The 16925-nt window shown below is 43.5% G+C and overlaps 1 protein-coding gene across 4 annotated transcripts in view; it reads left to right on the top strand.

The window, feature by feature from the left end:
- The window catches only part of PTPRK (protein tyrosine phosphatase receptor type K), a 374180-nt gene that overhangs the window by 197805 nt on the left and 159450 nt on the right, over positions 1 to 16925 (top strand). For all 4 annotated transcript variants that reach the window (XM_066605531.1, XM_066605533.1, XM_066605532.1 and 1 more), the window contains exon 7: positions 7118 to 7411. In XM_066605531.1, the coding sequence (XP_066461628.1) occupies positions 7118 to 7411 (294 nt within the window). The remainder of the gene's footprint in view (positions 1 to 7117; positions 7412 to 16925) is intronic.

Raw genomic sequence — 16925 nt, 5'->3', positions numbered from 1 at the left:
TAGCATTTTTCTTTTTTACTGACAGAACCCCTTTAAAGACTAACTTGGCATATTCCATTTATCAAACCCGTATGGACCGTGTGAAGTAGCAGTTCTCATGCAATTACCAAATATCCATTAAATTATATTGTACCCAATATTTCTTAGCAAGAATGCCAGGGAAGAAATTAAATGTTTACACAACATATTGTGTTCATTCATAACTGGATATTATGAGGGCTGTTGTGATTAGTTTTGTATTCAAGCCGGCATCAAGCAGACCTTTGGGAGTTCTCAACACTTGGGCCTTTCAGGGCTGGGATTCATTTTTGTGTGTGTAATAAGAAATATTAAGAATGCTGCTGAACAATTTCTTGTTATACTACCAACTGATTAAAATGTATGCATAATTTATAAGATCACAGAAATTTATAAATAATCGCTAGCCTGTTCTCTTGGGCTTCTCAACAAAATGTGTATGGAAATGTTCTCTACCCTCCATAGCAGAACGTTGTAAATGTATGAATATTGTATATTATAGAGGCTTCTTCTCAGTATAATATAAATGAATTGACTGCTCAGCTAATCTCCAGTTTTCTAAAGCAATGCTCATCTAAAGCTGCCCATACACTTCAGTGACAACAAAGGATTGCATATGGTAAATCAATTTTTTTCCTTTACCTTAGCATTTGCCATCGGAAGAAACTTGAACATGGTAAATGGTTACTTAGCTGGTTTTGGAAAATATCCAACCTATAGCTAATGTTTATATCCACCTTAAGGGTTCATGTCAACAGGCGGTTGGGTTCCATGGGCGGGAGCCCCGCCACGGGATCCCACCCTGCCCGCGGCATGAGGACATTCCCGACGTGTGCGGGTCGTACGGCATCTCCAAAGTACATGTGGGCAGGCCTGCCATCCGGCACGCCCTTGCACATGCACAGTGGAGATTTTTTCTTTTTTTAAAATAAATCTGCTTTCCCGCGGGACCTGGAGTGACAGTACTGTGTGTGCCGCAGACCGGACGGCTTCCATTGACTTCACTTATTAGGGTTGCTATACTGCTATTAGTAGGGCTTCTAGCTCTTAGGGTTTATGTCCATGGGCGTATGCATTTTACACACACAGAGCCCTTTTGTTCTGCTGGCAGAGCCCACGTATGGCAGAGACCAAGAATCTGACGTCATGGACATGCACAGTGTGATTTAAATTGCCTGCCCTGTTCAGACAGAGGATGTGTTTCAAAATGCTGCCCTCTTGCAGTGCCTGCGTAGGGACATCAAAAGAGGGTAGTGTTTTGAAGGGCCCCTGCTATTTAGAAGGGCCCCTTCTATGGGCTCCGTTTCATACGCAGAGAAATGGTGCATGCTGCGCTTTATTTCTCTGCCATATCTAAACACTGTGTCCACACGCTGGTGTGCGTGGAAGAATGAAAGTCCATTGACGAAGAATTGATTGAAGAAACGGCTGTGCCTAAGAAGGCAACGGCTGAGGATGATTATGTTGCTGTCCCGCAGATTTATTTTTTTTTCATCATAATTTTGGGAGGTTAAAATGCCGCATCTGCTTTTTCTCTTTGCCTCTAGGTTTTGCTAAGGGTAACCGTTGAGACAAATTATTTGGATTAGGTGTGTGTCAATGAACAAAGAATTTAAACAGTCCTGGTGGCGAGCGCAGACCTTTCACATCACTTCTGTGTAATCGCTGCCTTGTTAGAAGGACACGAAAGCATTGACTGTGACCATGGGGTGAGGCAGTCTTTGAGAAAACTGTTTGAAATTCATTTTCATGGTTCACAAAATCTTAGTTTAAGCTTTCTTGAAACTCAAGCTCAATTCCTAACCCAATAGATGTTGAAGGTATTTTATCTTACATGATCAAGGCTGCAGCTGTGCAAATAAATGTTGATAACCAAACATGGGGCTGTTAAAGTTGTATTTGTAGTCATCCCAGTTTCATATTCTTTGTCAAGATAGCCCTAGGAGGTACTGGCTCATATTAAAGAGGTCCACTGGTGTTTGGACATTACAGGCAGTGCTTCATGGGAAAAAAAAGTATGTAAATTAGCTCTACTCTAAAAAGAATACAATTATTTCATACCAGCTGAACAAAGTCTCTGGTTTGGATGGTACGTGATAATTTTCTTCCTTTTGGGAGAAGAGCTAGTTTACATACTACATCAAGATATAAAAAATGATAGTTCTGTATGAAACTCTTTTAATAGCCAAAGTACAGTAAACCCTTGAGTAGCATTGCTCTTAAGTAACATTGTTTTCAACTTAAGTCGATGTGTCAGGGCAGCAGCGATCCCTCAAATAAAGTTGCATTTCTCAGATAAGGGCGCCAACCGCTCCATGACCCCGGGCGCCGCTCAGTGAGCTGGCGCACAGCTGATACTGGTCACTTCCTGCTTCTCCTGCTTCAGAGCATGCCTACTCCTTCCCCTCCCCTCTCCACAGTGCACAGTGCCGGCTGAATGTTGCTGTGTCTGCCTGCCTCCTGACACAGTTTAGCAGCTGAATCCCCAAAGTGCCGGCTGAACGCTGCCTGCCTCCTGAATCCCCACTGTACTGCAAAATGTAAGTACTGTACAGATGAGTACAGTAAAGAAAAGTTTGCAAATACTGCAGTCCTATGTCAAAGCACAGATAACACCGTGATACGTACTGCTATAATGATGTCCCTGCAGTCCTATGTCAAAGCACAGATAACACAGTGATACATTCTGCTATGATGTCCCTGCAGTCCTATGTCAAAGCACTGTATGCTAAATGTACAAAAACCTGTTAAATGTTAATTTATTCTTTACAGTTGTGTTTTTATATTCATTCAGTATTGTTATTGTTTGTTTTTGGTATTAAAGACCAGAGTTATTGCCTATTAAATGGGGTTTGGTGTGTTTTTTGGCATGTCTAGAACCAATTAATTAGGTTTACATTAATTCCTATGGAAATAATGTCCTCAGCTAACATTGATTTCTACTAAAGTCCATTGCTTCCAGACGGATTAATAACGTTAGTTGAGGTTCTACTGTAAAACCAAAATGTGGCAGATTCTTGAGACTATTAAGATGAATACTCAGTAGGTGTGCTGTAACTCAAAGGCGTTCTGTCATCAAGAACCTGTATTTTTGCCCTGTTAGTAAAACCTTATTTGACTTATTTGAAATATGTGAGTCGAAGTAGAGAAATGTTTATCTACATGCTTGATAAAGAGCCAAAAACAGGGCAGCATTCAACTTTCTGATATGCTGCTATTGCCTGATTTAATTGAAACAAATGAATGAAAACTTGAGCCATCTGGTATGCCAAGAGGAAGTCTGCTGTCCTCCTGTCTTTTATCCTCTCATCCTTTTCTCATTTCTTATTTGAGGTCACGTTCACTATGATAAACATTAAAGGATCTTCATCTCCCCTCTGCTGCATCCAGGCAGCGCATGCATGTCTTGCTGTCAACATCAAATCCCACACAAATTGTCTTTATGGAAATTGCGCCTTTGTGTTCCTAAAATAAAGTTCCCTGGAGCCTTGGTCTGCTGGAGTTTATTCAGGATGTTTATTTTGGCCGGGGAACACACCATTGTAGCTAGTGCTGGGAGACTGCAGGATGCAGCTCACTTGTGTACAGAACTCAATATGAAGCCTTTATGGATTGTCTCTAGGCACACCAGCCTTTTTACCACTGTGCCAAGCTTCCTATATTTGGTAAAGTGTATGGCGGCTGCTCTGCAGAGCTCTGCATTTATTTATATCTGTATTGGTTTCTAATTCATTCTGATGCACAAAGACTAAAATCCACTAACTAACGTACATTTGTGTTGTCATGAAAACAACTGCTCTACTCCAGTGAGCAAATACTTGGTGTGTGCAATATAATGATAGGTAACCCAGTATCAAATGTATATCTACTATGCCTAATGTATGGTTTCAGCTTTATACGCAATGGGCTGATATACCCGGCCTCTCCCGAGGTTAATTTGATACAGGTTTTTACATGTTGTTTTTACGGAAAATTTTATGATAGTCAAGGTTACTTTGACTTCCAGGGTATAATATATAACCACCAATCACAGTGCAGCTTTCCTGTTACCTCAGCGGTATAATATATAACAACCAATCACAGCGCAGCTTTCATGTTACCTCAGCGGTATAATATATAACCACCAATCACAGCGCAGCTTTCATGTTACCTCAGCGGTATAATATATAACCACCAATCACAGCGCAGCTTTCATGTTACCTCAGCGGTATAATATGTAACTACCAATCGCAGTGCAGCTTTCCTGTTACCTCAGCGGTATAATATGTAACTACCAATCGCAGTGCAGCTTTCCTGTTACCTCAGCGGTATAATATGTAACTACCAATCGCAGTGCAGCTTTCCTGTTACATCAGCAGTATAATATATAACCACCAATCACAGCGCAGCTTTCATGTTACCTCAGCGGTTTAATATATAACACCCAATCATAGCACAGCTTTCCTGTTACTTCAGCGGTATAATGTACAACAACCAATCACAGCACAGCTTTCGTGTTATTTCAGCAGTATAATATATAACCACTAGAGATGAGCGAGCGTACTCGGAAAAGCACTACTCGCTCGAGTAATTTGCTTTATCTGAGTATCGCTGTGCTCGTCCCTAAAGATTCGGGTGCCGCTGCGGCTGACAGGTGAGTCGCAGCGGGGAGCAGGGGAGAGCGAGCGGGAGAGAGGGAGAGAAAGATCTCCCCTCCGTTCCTCCCCGCTCTCCCCTGCAGCTCCCCGCTCCGTGCCGGCACCCGAATCTTCAGGGACGAGCACAGCGATACTCGGATAAAGCAAATTACTCGAGCGAGTAGTGCTTTTCCAAGTACGCTCGCTCATCTCTAATAACCACCAATCACAGCGCAGCTTTCATGTTACCTCAGCGGTATAATGTATAATCACCAATCACAGCGCAGCTTTCGTGTTACCTCAGCGGTATAATATATAACTACCAATCACAGCGCAGCTTTCATGTTACCTCAGCGGTATAATGTATAACAACCAATCACAGTGCAGCTTTCATGTTACCTCAGCAGTGTAATATGTAACCACCAATCACAGTACAGCTTTCATGTTACTTCAGCAGTATAATGTGTAACCACCAATCACAGTGCAGCTTTCATGTTACCTCAGCGGTATAATATGTAACCACCAATCACAGTGCAGCTTTCATGTTACCTCAGCGGTATAATATGTAACCACCAATCACAGTGCAGCTTTCATGTTACCTCAGCGGTGTAATATGTAACCACCAATCACAGTGCAGCTTTCATGTTACTTCAGCAGTATAATGTGTAACCACCAATCACAGTGCAGCTTTCCTGTTACTTCAGCAGTAGAATATATAACAACCAAACACATCACAGCTTCCATGTTTGTACTACAAATTTCATGTTTGTACGACATTGGGAAGTTAGAGAATTAGATTTTGTACATTACAAAGGGGTGCCAATACTTTTGCGCTTAGCATTGAATTTTCGAGTTGTGACCGCTATACGTTTCCTATTTTGGACCCCAAGAATGATCATCCCAAATTTCATGTTTGTACGACATTGGGAAGTTAGAGAATTAGTGGGCAGTGAGTCGGTGAGTCAGTCAGTGCTTTCACCTTTATATATGTATATAAATGGACTGAACAAACTGTTCTGCTGGATAATATAGTGTGGCCATAGTACAACATTTTGCAACATACTTGTCTTTGGACCTAACAAGATACTTTACATTTTATAGGTTGCCTGGATGGTGAATTTGATTCACTAGTTTGTGCATCTGGCCGCTAGATAATGTGGAATTTATGGAAGCTAAGAAAACATTTTGGTTTACATTCTTACCAATGCACATATGCAGCAACGTTCCATACAATAGACTACATCATGGATATTCATAGTCCACAATCTGGAAAATGGGATATTTATTGTACGTTGCTTTTACCCATTAGATGATCTTTTATCAAACCTTTAAGTTATTCTAGGTGTCAGCAAAAAGCAGACCTCGTAGGGAAACATGGGGGATAAAAAAAAAACACGCAAAACGTAGAAAGATGGGACATGCAAATTTTTATTTATTTTTTCCCTTTGCAGCATTGCATATGTGAAGAAAACCGTTGAAAATCACTGGTTTCATAATTCTGCACTTTCACTCAGTCTCGCATCGCACAAAAATTGCGCGATTATTATCGCCGGGGTGAAGGCGCCCTAAGTGTGTCTTGATACCAAGATGGGATGAACACTCGCAGAACAGATTTTTATCCATGCGAAGCAAATGATGAAGGTTCCCATTGTATAACTACAAGCAGAGAATATGGAATAGTTGGCTAAGCCAAAATACCCCTTTTGAAAGAATCGTACACTTAGGCTGGCTTCACACGGGGTGGATTTGCCGCGGAAACTGCGTCCGGAATTTTGCCGCGGTGAAGGACGCTAATCCCGTGTTTAGCCAGCCATGTGGACAAGATTTCCCTGAAATCTAATCCACACGGGACAGCGAATCCGTCGCGGCAAAGTTGTCAGAAGCCAGCATTGCGGCGTGGATTCCCCGAACACAGCATGTCCTTTTTTTTTTTTTTTCCTGTTGCGGTTGCGCTCGCTTCTATGGGAGTGCCGGCTGCAATGGTAAAGAGTGCAGCCAATCCACTCCAAAAGTCACGGCTAAGTGCCGCTGGTTTTGAGGCAGCGCTTTCCCGGCGGAAATCTTGCGGTTTTTTTTCACTGCGGCCAAACCGCGAGATTTCAGTCGGGAATACGCCGTGTGGAAACCCTGCCTTACAAAAACAGGTATTTGTTTACGCTATTAGGCTGGTTTCAGCAAAACCGGGTTTGGTTGAAAGAACCCTATTTTCTCATGACGTTTTGGTATTTTGTTTTTGGCCAAGCATAAAAAAAAAGACGCTGTTTCCAGAAGTTGAAGTCTATAGAAAATTGCGTTACAAGCAGTTCGTTTTGGTTTGTGGTATTTGTTGGCAGGTGTTTTCTTGGTGAGAGACCCTTCTAAACAAATAAACATTGTTCATATTGGAAAGCCTCTTAAACAAGTGTTTTTTCTCTTTAAGGTTTTTAATTTGTTTGTCGTTTTCATAAATTAAGCCAAAATGTTATTTTCTTTCCTCTCCACAGAGCCACCGCGACCAATTGCCCCACCACAACTGCTGGGTGTTGGACCAACTTATCTTCTTATTCAGCTGAATGCCAATTCTATTATTGGTGATGGGCCTATTATTCTGAAGGAGGTGGAATATAGGATGACCACTGGGACATGGACAGAAACACATGCAGTGAATGCACCAACCTACAAATTGTGGCATTTGGATCCAGATACAGAATATGAGATTAGAGTACTACTTACAAGGCCAGGAGAAGGTGGCACAGGACAGCCAGGGCCTCCACTGATTACAAGGACCAAGTGTGCAGGTAAGTCTGCATGTAGGGTAATTCAATAACATAAATGGTCCTTGCTTTTTGGGCCCTGTATATTTACATGGTACACAATTAAAGGTTATAGCAGGTTGAATTTTAACTGCAAATTGAAGGGACTTTTTATATATTTTAATTACAAAAGCTCCATTCACTCAGAAAAAATACAACTGCTGTAGGCTTTACATACTACTTTGTGCATGTAAATATACACTGATGGATATGTAAGTATACTTATTGTCAAAAATAATTGACTTTGACATTGTCAAAGAAGTTGTCAGAATGTAATATATTAACATAGTATGTTAGGCTGAATGAAGACAATGTCCATCTAGTTCAGCCTGTTTTAACCTCCTCCTTGTTGGTCCAGAAGAGGTTAAAAAAAACAAAACAAAAAAAAACAGCGAGCCAATTAGCTCCTATGGAGGAAAAAATTCCTTTTCCGACTCCATGATGGCAGCCAGAGTAATCCCTGGATCAACATTTGAGATCAGCTATCCCACGGGTCACATGTTGTCTATATCCTGCAATATCCTAGCGCTCTAGAAAGGCATCTAATCCCCTTTTAAACTCCTCTATGATTTAGCCATCACCACATCCTCAGGCAGAGAGTTCCACAGTCTCACTGCTCTTCTAGTAAAGAATCCCCTTCTATGTTGGTGATGAAACCTGCTTTCTTCTAGACCCGTGATGGCGAACCTATGACACGCGTAGCCATAGTCGCTGACGCGCGGCCGCTCCCCCATTAATGAATACCGGCAGGGGCTGATCCCGGCGCACACTGTGATGTCAGTGTGCACCAGGATCCTCCTCCCTCCGTCCCCCGATGTCTCCTACCTGTTGGTTCCGTGGGAGCATCCGGGGGAGAAGGCGTCCTGCAACACACTGGCGTCACAGTGTGCGCAGGAGATCATCGCTGCTGGAGGGCGCCAGGCACAGGAGGAGCGGAGCATCCAAGCATCCACAAGGTAAGTACATGGGTCGGGGGGGGGGGGTCCGCTGCGCTGTGAGGGGGCAGTCACCACTGGGGGTCTGCTGTGGGGGGGGGGGCAGTCACCGCTGGGGGTCTGCTGTGGAGGGGCAGTCACCGCTGGGGGGCCTCTGTGATGCCCTCTTGTTACTGCCGCAGTCCAGGCAATAAACAGATCATGGGAGAGATCCTTGTATTGTCCCCTAATGTATTTATGTACAGTTATTTGATCGTCCCTTAGCAGTCTTTTTTTCCAGGGTAAATAATCCCAATTTTGATAGCCTGTCTGGGTATTCTAGTTCTCCCATCCCGTTTATTGATTTAGTTGCACTTCTTTGGACCTTTTCGAGCACCGCAACATCTTTCCTGAGCACCGGTGTCCAAAACTGTACACAGTATTACATGTGGGGCCTGACCAGTGCCTTATATAGTGGAAGTATAATGTTCTCGTCCCCTGCCCCTACGCCTCTTTTAATGCACCCCAAGACTTTATTTGCCTTTGCAGCAGCTGACTGGCATTGATTGCTCCAGTTAAATCTACAATCCACTAGTACCCCCAGGTCTTTTTCCATATCACTTTTCCCTAGCAGTACCCCATTTAGTGTATATTGGTGACATCCGTTTCTCCTCCCCATGTGCATAACCTTACATTTATCAATATTGAACTTCATTTGCCATTTTTCTACCCAAGCCCCCAGTTTATCTAGGTTCTTTTGTAGCCATACATTGTCCTCTCTTGTATTAATTGTCTCGTATAATTTTCTATCATCTGCAAATATTGATATTTTACTGTGCAGCCCCTCTATCAGGTCATTGATGAATATATTGAACAAATGGGGCCTTAGCACTGAACCTTGTGGCACCCTATTAGCAACGATGGCCCAATCAGAGTATGAACCATTTATTTACCACCCTCTGCTTTTTATCTCTTAGCCAGTTCAACTTCATTGTAGAAGTTGATCAAATTGGTCTGACATGATTGACCCCTCATGAACCCATGCTGATGAAGCCCTGCCCTAAGACGTAACACGAGTGACTGCAGGATTTCCTAAACTTGGCTATCCCTTGTAGAATTGTCCCTTGTACCACTAGCAGTCCCTTGTCTTATATGATGGTCCCCCAGACCATCACACCAACAGTGGGGGCAGTGTGCAGCTCCACAGCAAAATCAGGATTGAGGCACTCACCCTTAGGTCTCCAGACATGAACATGGCAACCCTGAGTGCCCAAACTAAACCTGAATTCATCACTGAAGACAACATGGTTCCACTCCAGTTTCATCATTTATGACATTAGTGCAAACAGAGTTGATGATGGGTAGGTGTCAAAGGCAGTACACTTAATGAGCACTGTGAGAGCAAATGTCCTTCAGTCAAGCCCGTGGAAATCGTTCTGAAAGACACAGGGGCCTGTAACGATGGTGCAACCTGTTTCTGGATAGCAGACGGCTCAACAGTTGACGTTGCTTGTGCTTTTTGAACAGTCGAATGATTGTCTTTAATAGTGTTCAGTTGAAGGTGTCCTGAGCCCGGTCCTATTGTGCATGTGAACCTCACTCAACCATTGGTCCCAACACCCCTAACAGTTTGGTCAGAACAGCCTAGATGGTTCTCCTTGTTAAACTCTAAATCTTTTTGATTGTGTAGTAGAGGCATGACTAGTAGTCAACAAACTCTACACAAGCAGGAAATGAGATCCACTACACACAAGGAGCCTCTGAGAACCTTTTAATAGAACCATTTTTAGGACCTCAGGTAGCAAGACCATTCATCTAATCACGACACAACTCAGATGTTCTTCTCTACTGGCAGTCTGTCGAGAGTTGCCTGAGCCAGGTCACCTTGTGAGCATACCATCACACATCCAATGCTCCCAACGCCAGCTAACATTCAGATCAAAGTGGCCCAGGAGGTGGACAGTTCATCAATAGGACCATCTAGTTTCTTCCATTCCAATACTCTAATAACTTGGCTTAAATCTCTTACAGCACATTGTAGAGGAATGTCTAGTGGTCCACAAGCTCTACACAAGGGAATAAAGAGATCCACTGCACACAAGTAGCTTCTGTGAACATTTTTACAGGCTAAGGGTGGAACCACTTTTAGGGCCTCAGGTGGGAAGGCCGTTCATCTAATCACACCACAACTGTATTCCTGTGCATATCTACCTGAAATGTAACTGCATGCCGAGTTTTGCAGCAGAGACACAACTACGGCCCCCTGCACACAGGCGGAAATTCTGAGGTGCGTTTTTTTTTTTTTTTTTTTTCCCCGCTGAATTTCCACCCATGGCCGCTGCCATATGATTGCATTCCAAAATGTAATCCTATGGCAGCGTTCCTCGCAGAAGCCTGCAAAGAAATGTCAGTGGTGATTGGCCGGCTGCTCTCTGCGCAAGAACTGGCTGGCCAGCGGCTGGCAGCCAGCACGCATCGCAGAGAGAAGACTCCAGGAGCGGGTAAGCCGCAGGCTTCTGCAGGGGCACAGGTCCGCATCCCGCTGCGAGAATTCTCGCTTACTTCTAGGTGCATTATATATTTATTTTACATAGAGTGTACTTGCATATCCACCAATAATTACCATTCTAGGTAACTATTCGAGAAGAGCGAGCACTCTCGGTAGAGGGTCCCCCCCCCCCCCCCCCGCACTTGCTCGACCGAGTATCCAGTTACTCGAGAAGACCGATGCTTGCTCGAGTAACTGCCTTTACTGAGCGTGCTCGCTCATCTTTAGTAACTATTTCTTACTTTGGAAGAATTATATGTCCTCTTCTTGTCCTTGAAATGGTCTATTAAGAATATGTGATCCAATATATAATAGGATGGGGACGCTGAAGGGTGGAGTTAAGCTGCTCCGATGCGTTCTACTTTCCTCCTGACCGAGCTCTACAAGTGTTTAGCTGTACTGTGATTTTCTTCTGTATCTCTTCTCTATGCCACACATTGTTAGAGTAATGAGAGTGCAGCAGCTGAATTATAAGATAACCCCACTGCCGAGGGTCAGCAAGACTAAAGCATCTCCCTACTCAGGAGGACGGTTTAAGTGAAATTGGCATTTGAATTTCTGAGTGGAACGTGGCTGTCTTTAGCTAAGCAGCTATGCTAAGCAGTACTTCAAATACTTGTTTTGTCAGGTCACATCACAGAACTGACAATTAAATGTGGCACTATCAGCATTTAAATCACATAGAGTATGGAAATTCTGAGATTAAAACAGCTCAGCTAAGTCAGATGGTGAGCTAAACAAAATAATGAACCATCCCCAGCCTCCCCCTCTGTTCCCTTTCCTCAGCGTGACAATGCCAAGCAATCTATGTTATGAATCTCCAGCTTTATATTTTCCAACCACCTTGCAGAGCGCTCTAATTGAGAAGCTGCTGTCATAGCTCAATACACGGTTTAGGTCCTCAGTTCTTGAATTTGCTTTTATCTGCTGTTAGTGAGTTGTTGTTGCACTACTGCGAAGAGAAGGCCCCATAAATTACAGTGACAGATGTAGTGTTCATAAATGTCAATCACATGTACTTTGTTTAAAGGGGCTGTCCATAGAGGCTAAATATGTACACAGACCCACGGTGTCAGAACCTCTGAGACCAGGTCACATGGTATGGGCCTTCTCTCTGTGACCATCATATCATCATAGGGGCTGGCTGTTCAGCTCATCTTTGGTAGTCCAACCACTAGGGCCTTTCTTTCCCCCCTATCAACATGATGCAACAGAAATTTGGGTTCATTTGTCCAGGCAATGTTTTCCCACTGCTTATTGATCCAGTTTTTCAAACTCTTTTGCCCACTGCAGTTTGACTTTTTCTCTCTTAACAGCAATGGCACTCAAACCGGTCATCTGCTATTATAGCCCATCTACAATGGGATAAGTTGTGAGTTTGGACACATTAGATGGAGAATCCGATTGTGTTCAGCTGCAATTTGCTTGACTGTACATTCTCTAGCTGTTAAGCCCCATTTACACGCAATAATTATCGCTTAAACGGCCGAATGACTGAACGAATTGACAGTTCTTTGCATAAAACGTAATGGCTTGAAATCATCTTTTTTTTCCTCATTAGCTAAAATAAACTTTAGTAGAAGCATAACTAGTTGTTTGCCCAGGTGTGCGTGAGGATTATCTAGCCCACAGGATTCTATTGCCTTCTCCCGACATGAATAAATACTGCACTCATTGTGTATGCTAGGCAAACACAATGAGTATATTGTTTACTTCCCTTAAGTCCTCAAGCTGCTCAAGTCGTCAAGGGAACGAATAGTGCACTACTGCCCATGTAGCGATTATCGCTCACGTTCGACCATTTGAATGCATTTTGAGCGATAATTGTTGCATATAAAAGAGCCTTTAGCAAGATTCTTGTCATTCCCCTCTGAACCCTTTTGTTCTTTACATTTGTAGGTTCCCCATTCATTGGATACTTTCCCTTGATCACACGTTTTTTTGTTTACTCTAAGACATGGCTGCAGAAGAAATCCCACAAGGCTGGCAGTTTATGAAATCCTAGCCTCAGTTAGCCTAGCTAGCACTGATGGCATACACTTTTCAAAGTCTCACAAATTGCACCATTTTCCCATTTTAATGTAGATTCACATTGAAACTGATCCACAGAAAATGATCACACTTAATTTTATATTGCACTCCGGGGTCACTAGTCAAGTATTCAGGGAAGCTCCATCCCGTGTATATGCCACCTTGTGTCAGTGAAACAGAACATGGCATCCCCTATGAACACTAGGGCTGCCATGCTTAGTGGTCCACTTTGAAAATCTATTCTCTATTAAAGTGAGGAAAGCAAATGGAGTACTAAAGACATCCCTTCACTTAGACTACATTAGGATGTGCTCATTTCAGGTGATGCTCAAACTTTCCCTATTAGAGTATGAATCTTCTGTCTGTGTCAGATTTATTGATTTTAGGCGGATTTTAAGGTGGTTTGAACGTTGTCACCTTTAGTGACACTAAGCATTGTACAAATTTACTAAAATGTTCTTTCCCACTTTTATTTGCTTCAGAAAATTATATATATTGCTGCCACAATGGCTAAAATTATTAGCGACTCCAGGACTTCTTGCTTATTGAATGTTTGTAAAGAACTAGACAGACCCTATCTGATTCTGCAGAGCTTTTCCTGCCATGTACTTGGCTTCTATGTCCACGGTTGTTACAGAATAAAGATTATAATTTTAGACTCAAGTGTCATTAGATGTTTATGTAAAAAGCTTTTATTTCCCCAGAAGTGCACACGTCTCAGGCCACTCTCACGCAGGCGGTTTTTACAGCGTTTAGCAAGATATTTCAAATGACGTGCTAAGTGCTGTAAACCGCTTCCATTGATTTCAATGGGGCTTCTTAGGCGAGCGTTTGGGCGCAGCATTTATAACGCCAAGATTTGTCTTCTCTATTTTAGTGCGTTTTTAGCTATTTACCGCACCCATTGAAATGATGGGCTGCGTTAAAACCGCTGTCGAATGCATTTGAAAATGCTGCAAAAAGCAGTATTTTTACAGACGTCTGGGTGAGAGCAGCCCAAGTCTGTATTTAGGGCATTTCGCTGTGCTTGGAAGATTTCAGGATATACTACTGTACAATTATTTCCTGCCATTAATTTTATCAGTTTCCTCTGCTGGAAATAACTTAGCATGCTTGGATCTTCCTGGTTAGCGCGTGTTACGGCTTCATTGTTGGTGCCGTTGAATGTTGAACATCGACCTATTATATAGCGCAGTTCTGGCGCCTGCTGGGCTTCCTCACTATTTTTGTTTTAACACAAAAGCAAAAGGGTCAGCGGTTCACATTGTCCAGAAGTTAAACATATCTCTACTTTACCTGGACTGCTTTCTGCTTCTCTTGAAATTCTGACCTCTTTATAAAGCTCCCCAGCCTCCATGAGATTCTGCCTGTTTTGTATATTCTAGCTTGAACAATGCCCCAGTTTATAGCGTGCTTGATTTTTTTTTTCTCTTTCTAAATAATGGGAAACCCTACAAAAAAAGTTTGGAAGGCGAATGGACCTGTTATCGGGCAGACAAATGATCAATGATTGGCAAGCTAATCTGAGCCAACAGCAGTCACTGATGTTTGTGTAACATACTACAGTTGCCAAAGCAGACTGGCTATGTTAGCCACAACTGCCAACCGGTTCAGCGTACACTCACTCATTGCCAAAAAAAATCATGCACCTACGAGTTATTTTACTGCAAAACTCGGCATGCTGGTAGATCTCAGGCAAATATGCAAATGTTTAAAGTTGTGTGATTTAGATGAACAGTCTTGTCACCTGGGGCCCTAAACGTGGTTCAACCCTTGGCCCATAAAAAGTTGCTCACAGGCTACTTAAGTGTAGTGGATCTCTCTTTTTATACTTTTGAAGAGCTACTAGATCACTAGATGCCTCTACAAGTTTGGGAGGGGGCGCATTATTAGAATGCGAAAAGCTGGCTTGCCTGCCACCTGGAGTGTTCTGACCAGAGTATTAGGTGTATGGACCAGTGAATATTTGAGGGTATGCACACAAGGTGACTGGACTGAGGGCAGTGTTCCCCAACTCCAGTCCTCAGGGACCGCCAACAGGTCATGTTTTCAGGATTTCCTCAGTGTTGCACAGGTGATGTAATTATTGTCAGTGCCTCAGATATTGCCACAGGTGTTCTTACTATAGGATATTCTGAAAACATGACCTGTTGGTGGTCCCTGAGGACTGGAGTTGGGGACCCCTGCTTTACAGACTATTAGTTGAAAGGATCATCTGACAAGCGCAATAAGTTCCAACAGTTTTGCTGTCTACCATCCAGAGATAGGTGGCATCATCGTAACAGGTGCCTATGCCTTGTACTTGGCTAAAGAATATTTGGTCTCCGTATGTATTACTTGTACTGCCTTTGACACCCACCATCACCTCTTGTTTGCAGTGGTGTTGCGAACAATGAAACTGGACTGCTATGGGGTGGAACTGGGGTGCCTCCATAGACTAAACCAGGTTTAGTTTGGGCACTAATGACGGCCATGTTTATTTCGAGACCTAGTATCTCAATCCTGCCTTTGCTATAGAGTGGTACACTGCCCCTACTGCTGGTGTGATGGACTGGGGGACTATTGTATAAGACAGTCACCCCTTGTAGTGGTACAAGTGACAATGACAACTCAGCGATATGTTCTGGACATCCTGCAGACACATATTTTCCTCCCATAGCAGGACTTCCAAGAGGCATTTTCCAGCAAGATGTTTCAGCTGCATATGGCAAGATGTCACAGGAATGACCCTACAACATTGCCACACTTCTATGGCTGCCCAGTTGCCAGATTTATCGCTAATAGAACATGTATGGAACCATCTAGGATGCCAACTTCAAAAGCCTACGAATTTGCACAATCTAGAGGCTCCGTTACAGTGTGATATGCCACAGGATACCATATGGAACCTGTATGCCTCCATGCTGCCCCTATCTCATCTTGCATCCAAGCTAGAGGTGGCCCAACAGAGTACTAGAGCCTCCATGCCCGCCCGTATCACATCTTGCATCCAAGCTAGAGGCGGTACAACAGGGTACTAGAGCCTCCATGCCTGCCTGTATCACATCTTGTATCCAAGCTAGAGGCAGCCCAACAGTGTACTAGAGCATCCATGCCTGCCCATATCACATCTTGCATCCAAGCTAGAGGCAGCCTGACAGGATAGTAGAGCCTCCATGCCTGCCTGTATCACATCTTGTACAGCCTCTAGCTTGGATATAACAGGGTACTAGAGCCTCCATGCCAACCCATATCACATCTTACATCCAAGCTAGAGGCGGTACAACAGGGTACTAGAGCCTCCCTTCAGTGTATACTTTTCTACAATTAAAGGGGTTGTCCCGCGCCGAAACGGGTTGTTTTTTTTTTTTCAATAGGCCCCCCGTTCGGCGCGAGACAAACCCAATGCATGTGTTAAAAAAAACCAAAACGTTTAGTACTTACCTGAATCCCCGCGCTGCGGCGACTTCTTCCTTACCTTAGCAAGATGGCTGCCGGGATCTTCACCCACGATGCACCGCGGGTCTTCTCCCATGGTGCACCGTGGGCTCTGTGCGGTCCATTGCCGATTCCAGCCTCCTGATTGGCCGGAATCGGCACACGTGACGGGGCGGAGCTAGGAGGACCAGCTCTCCGGCACGAGCGGCCCCATTCACCAGGGAGAAGACCGGACTGCGCGAGCGCGTCTAATCGGGTGATTAGACGCTGAAATTAGACGGCACCATGGAGACGAGGACGCTAGCAACGGAACAGGTAAGTGAATAACTTCTGTATGGCTCATAATTAATGCACGATGTACATTACAAAGTGCATTAATATGGCCATACAGAAGTGCTGAACCCCACTTGCTTTCGCAGGACAACCCCTTTAATTATCCTGTTGCTCTGATATTGTAATCACATATATCCACATTACAGTCACACACACAAAGTCTCATTTGATTCCAACTCCTTCTGTTCTGATTTTTTTTTTTTGACAATTGGTGTATTATTCCATTCTAGAAAGAGCTTGCTGGCTAAATCTCAGC

Source organism: Eleutherodactylus coqui, chromosome 1 (genome assembly GCF_035609145.1).
Source record: "Eleutherodactylus coqui strain aEleCoq1 chromosome 1, aEleCoq1.hap1, whole genome shotgun sequence".
In the NCBI taxonomy this organism is placed as follows: domain Eukaryota; kingdom Metazoa; phylum Chordata; class Amphibia; order Anura; family Eleutherodactylidae; genus Eleutherodactylus; species Eleutherodactylus coqui.
Note: the sequence above shows the minus strand (reverse complement) of the source record. Positions and strands in the feature narration are given on the sequence as shown.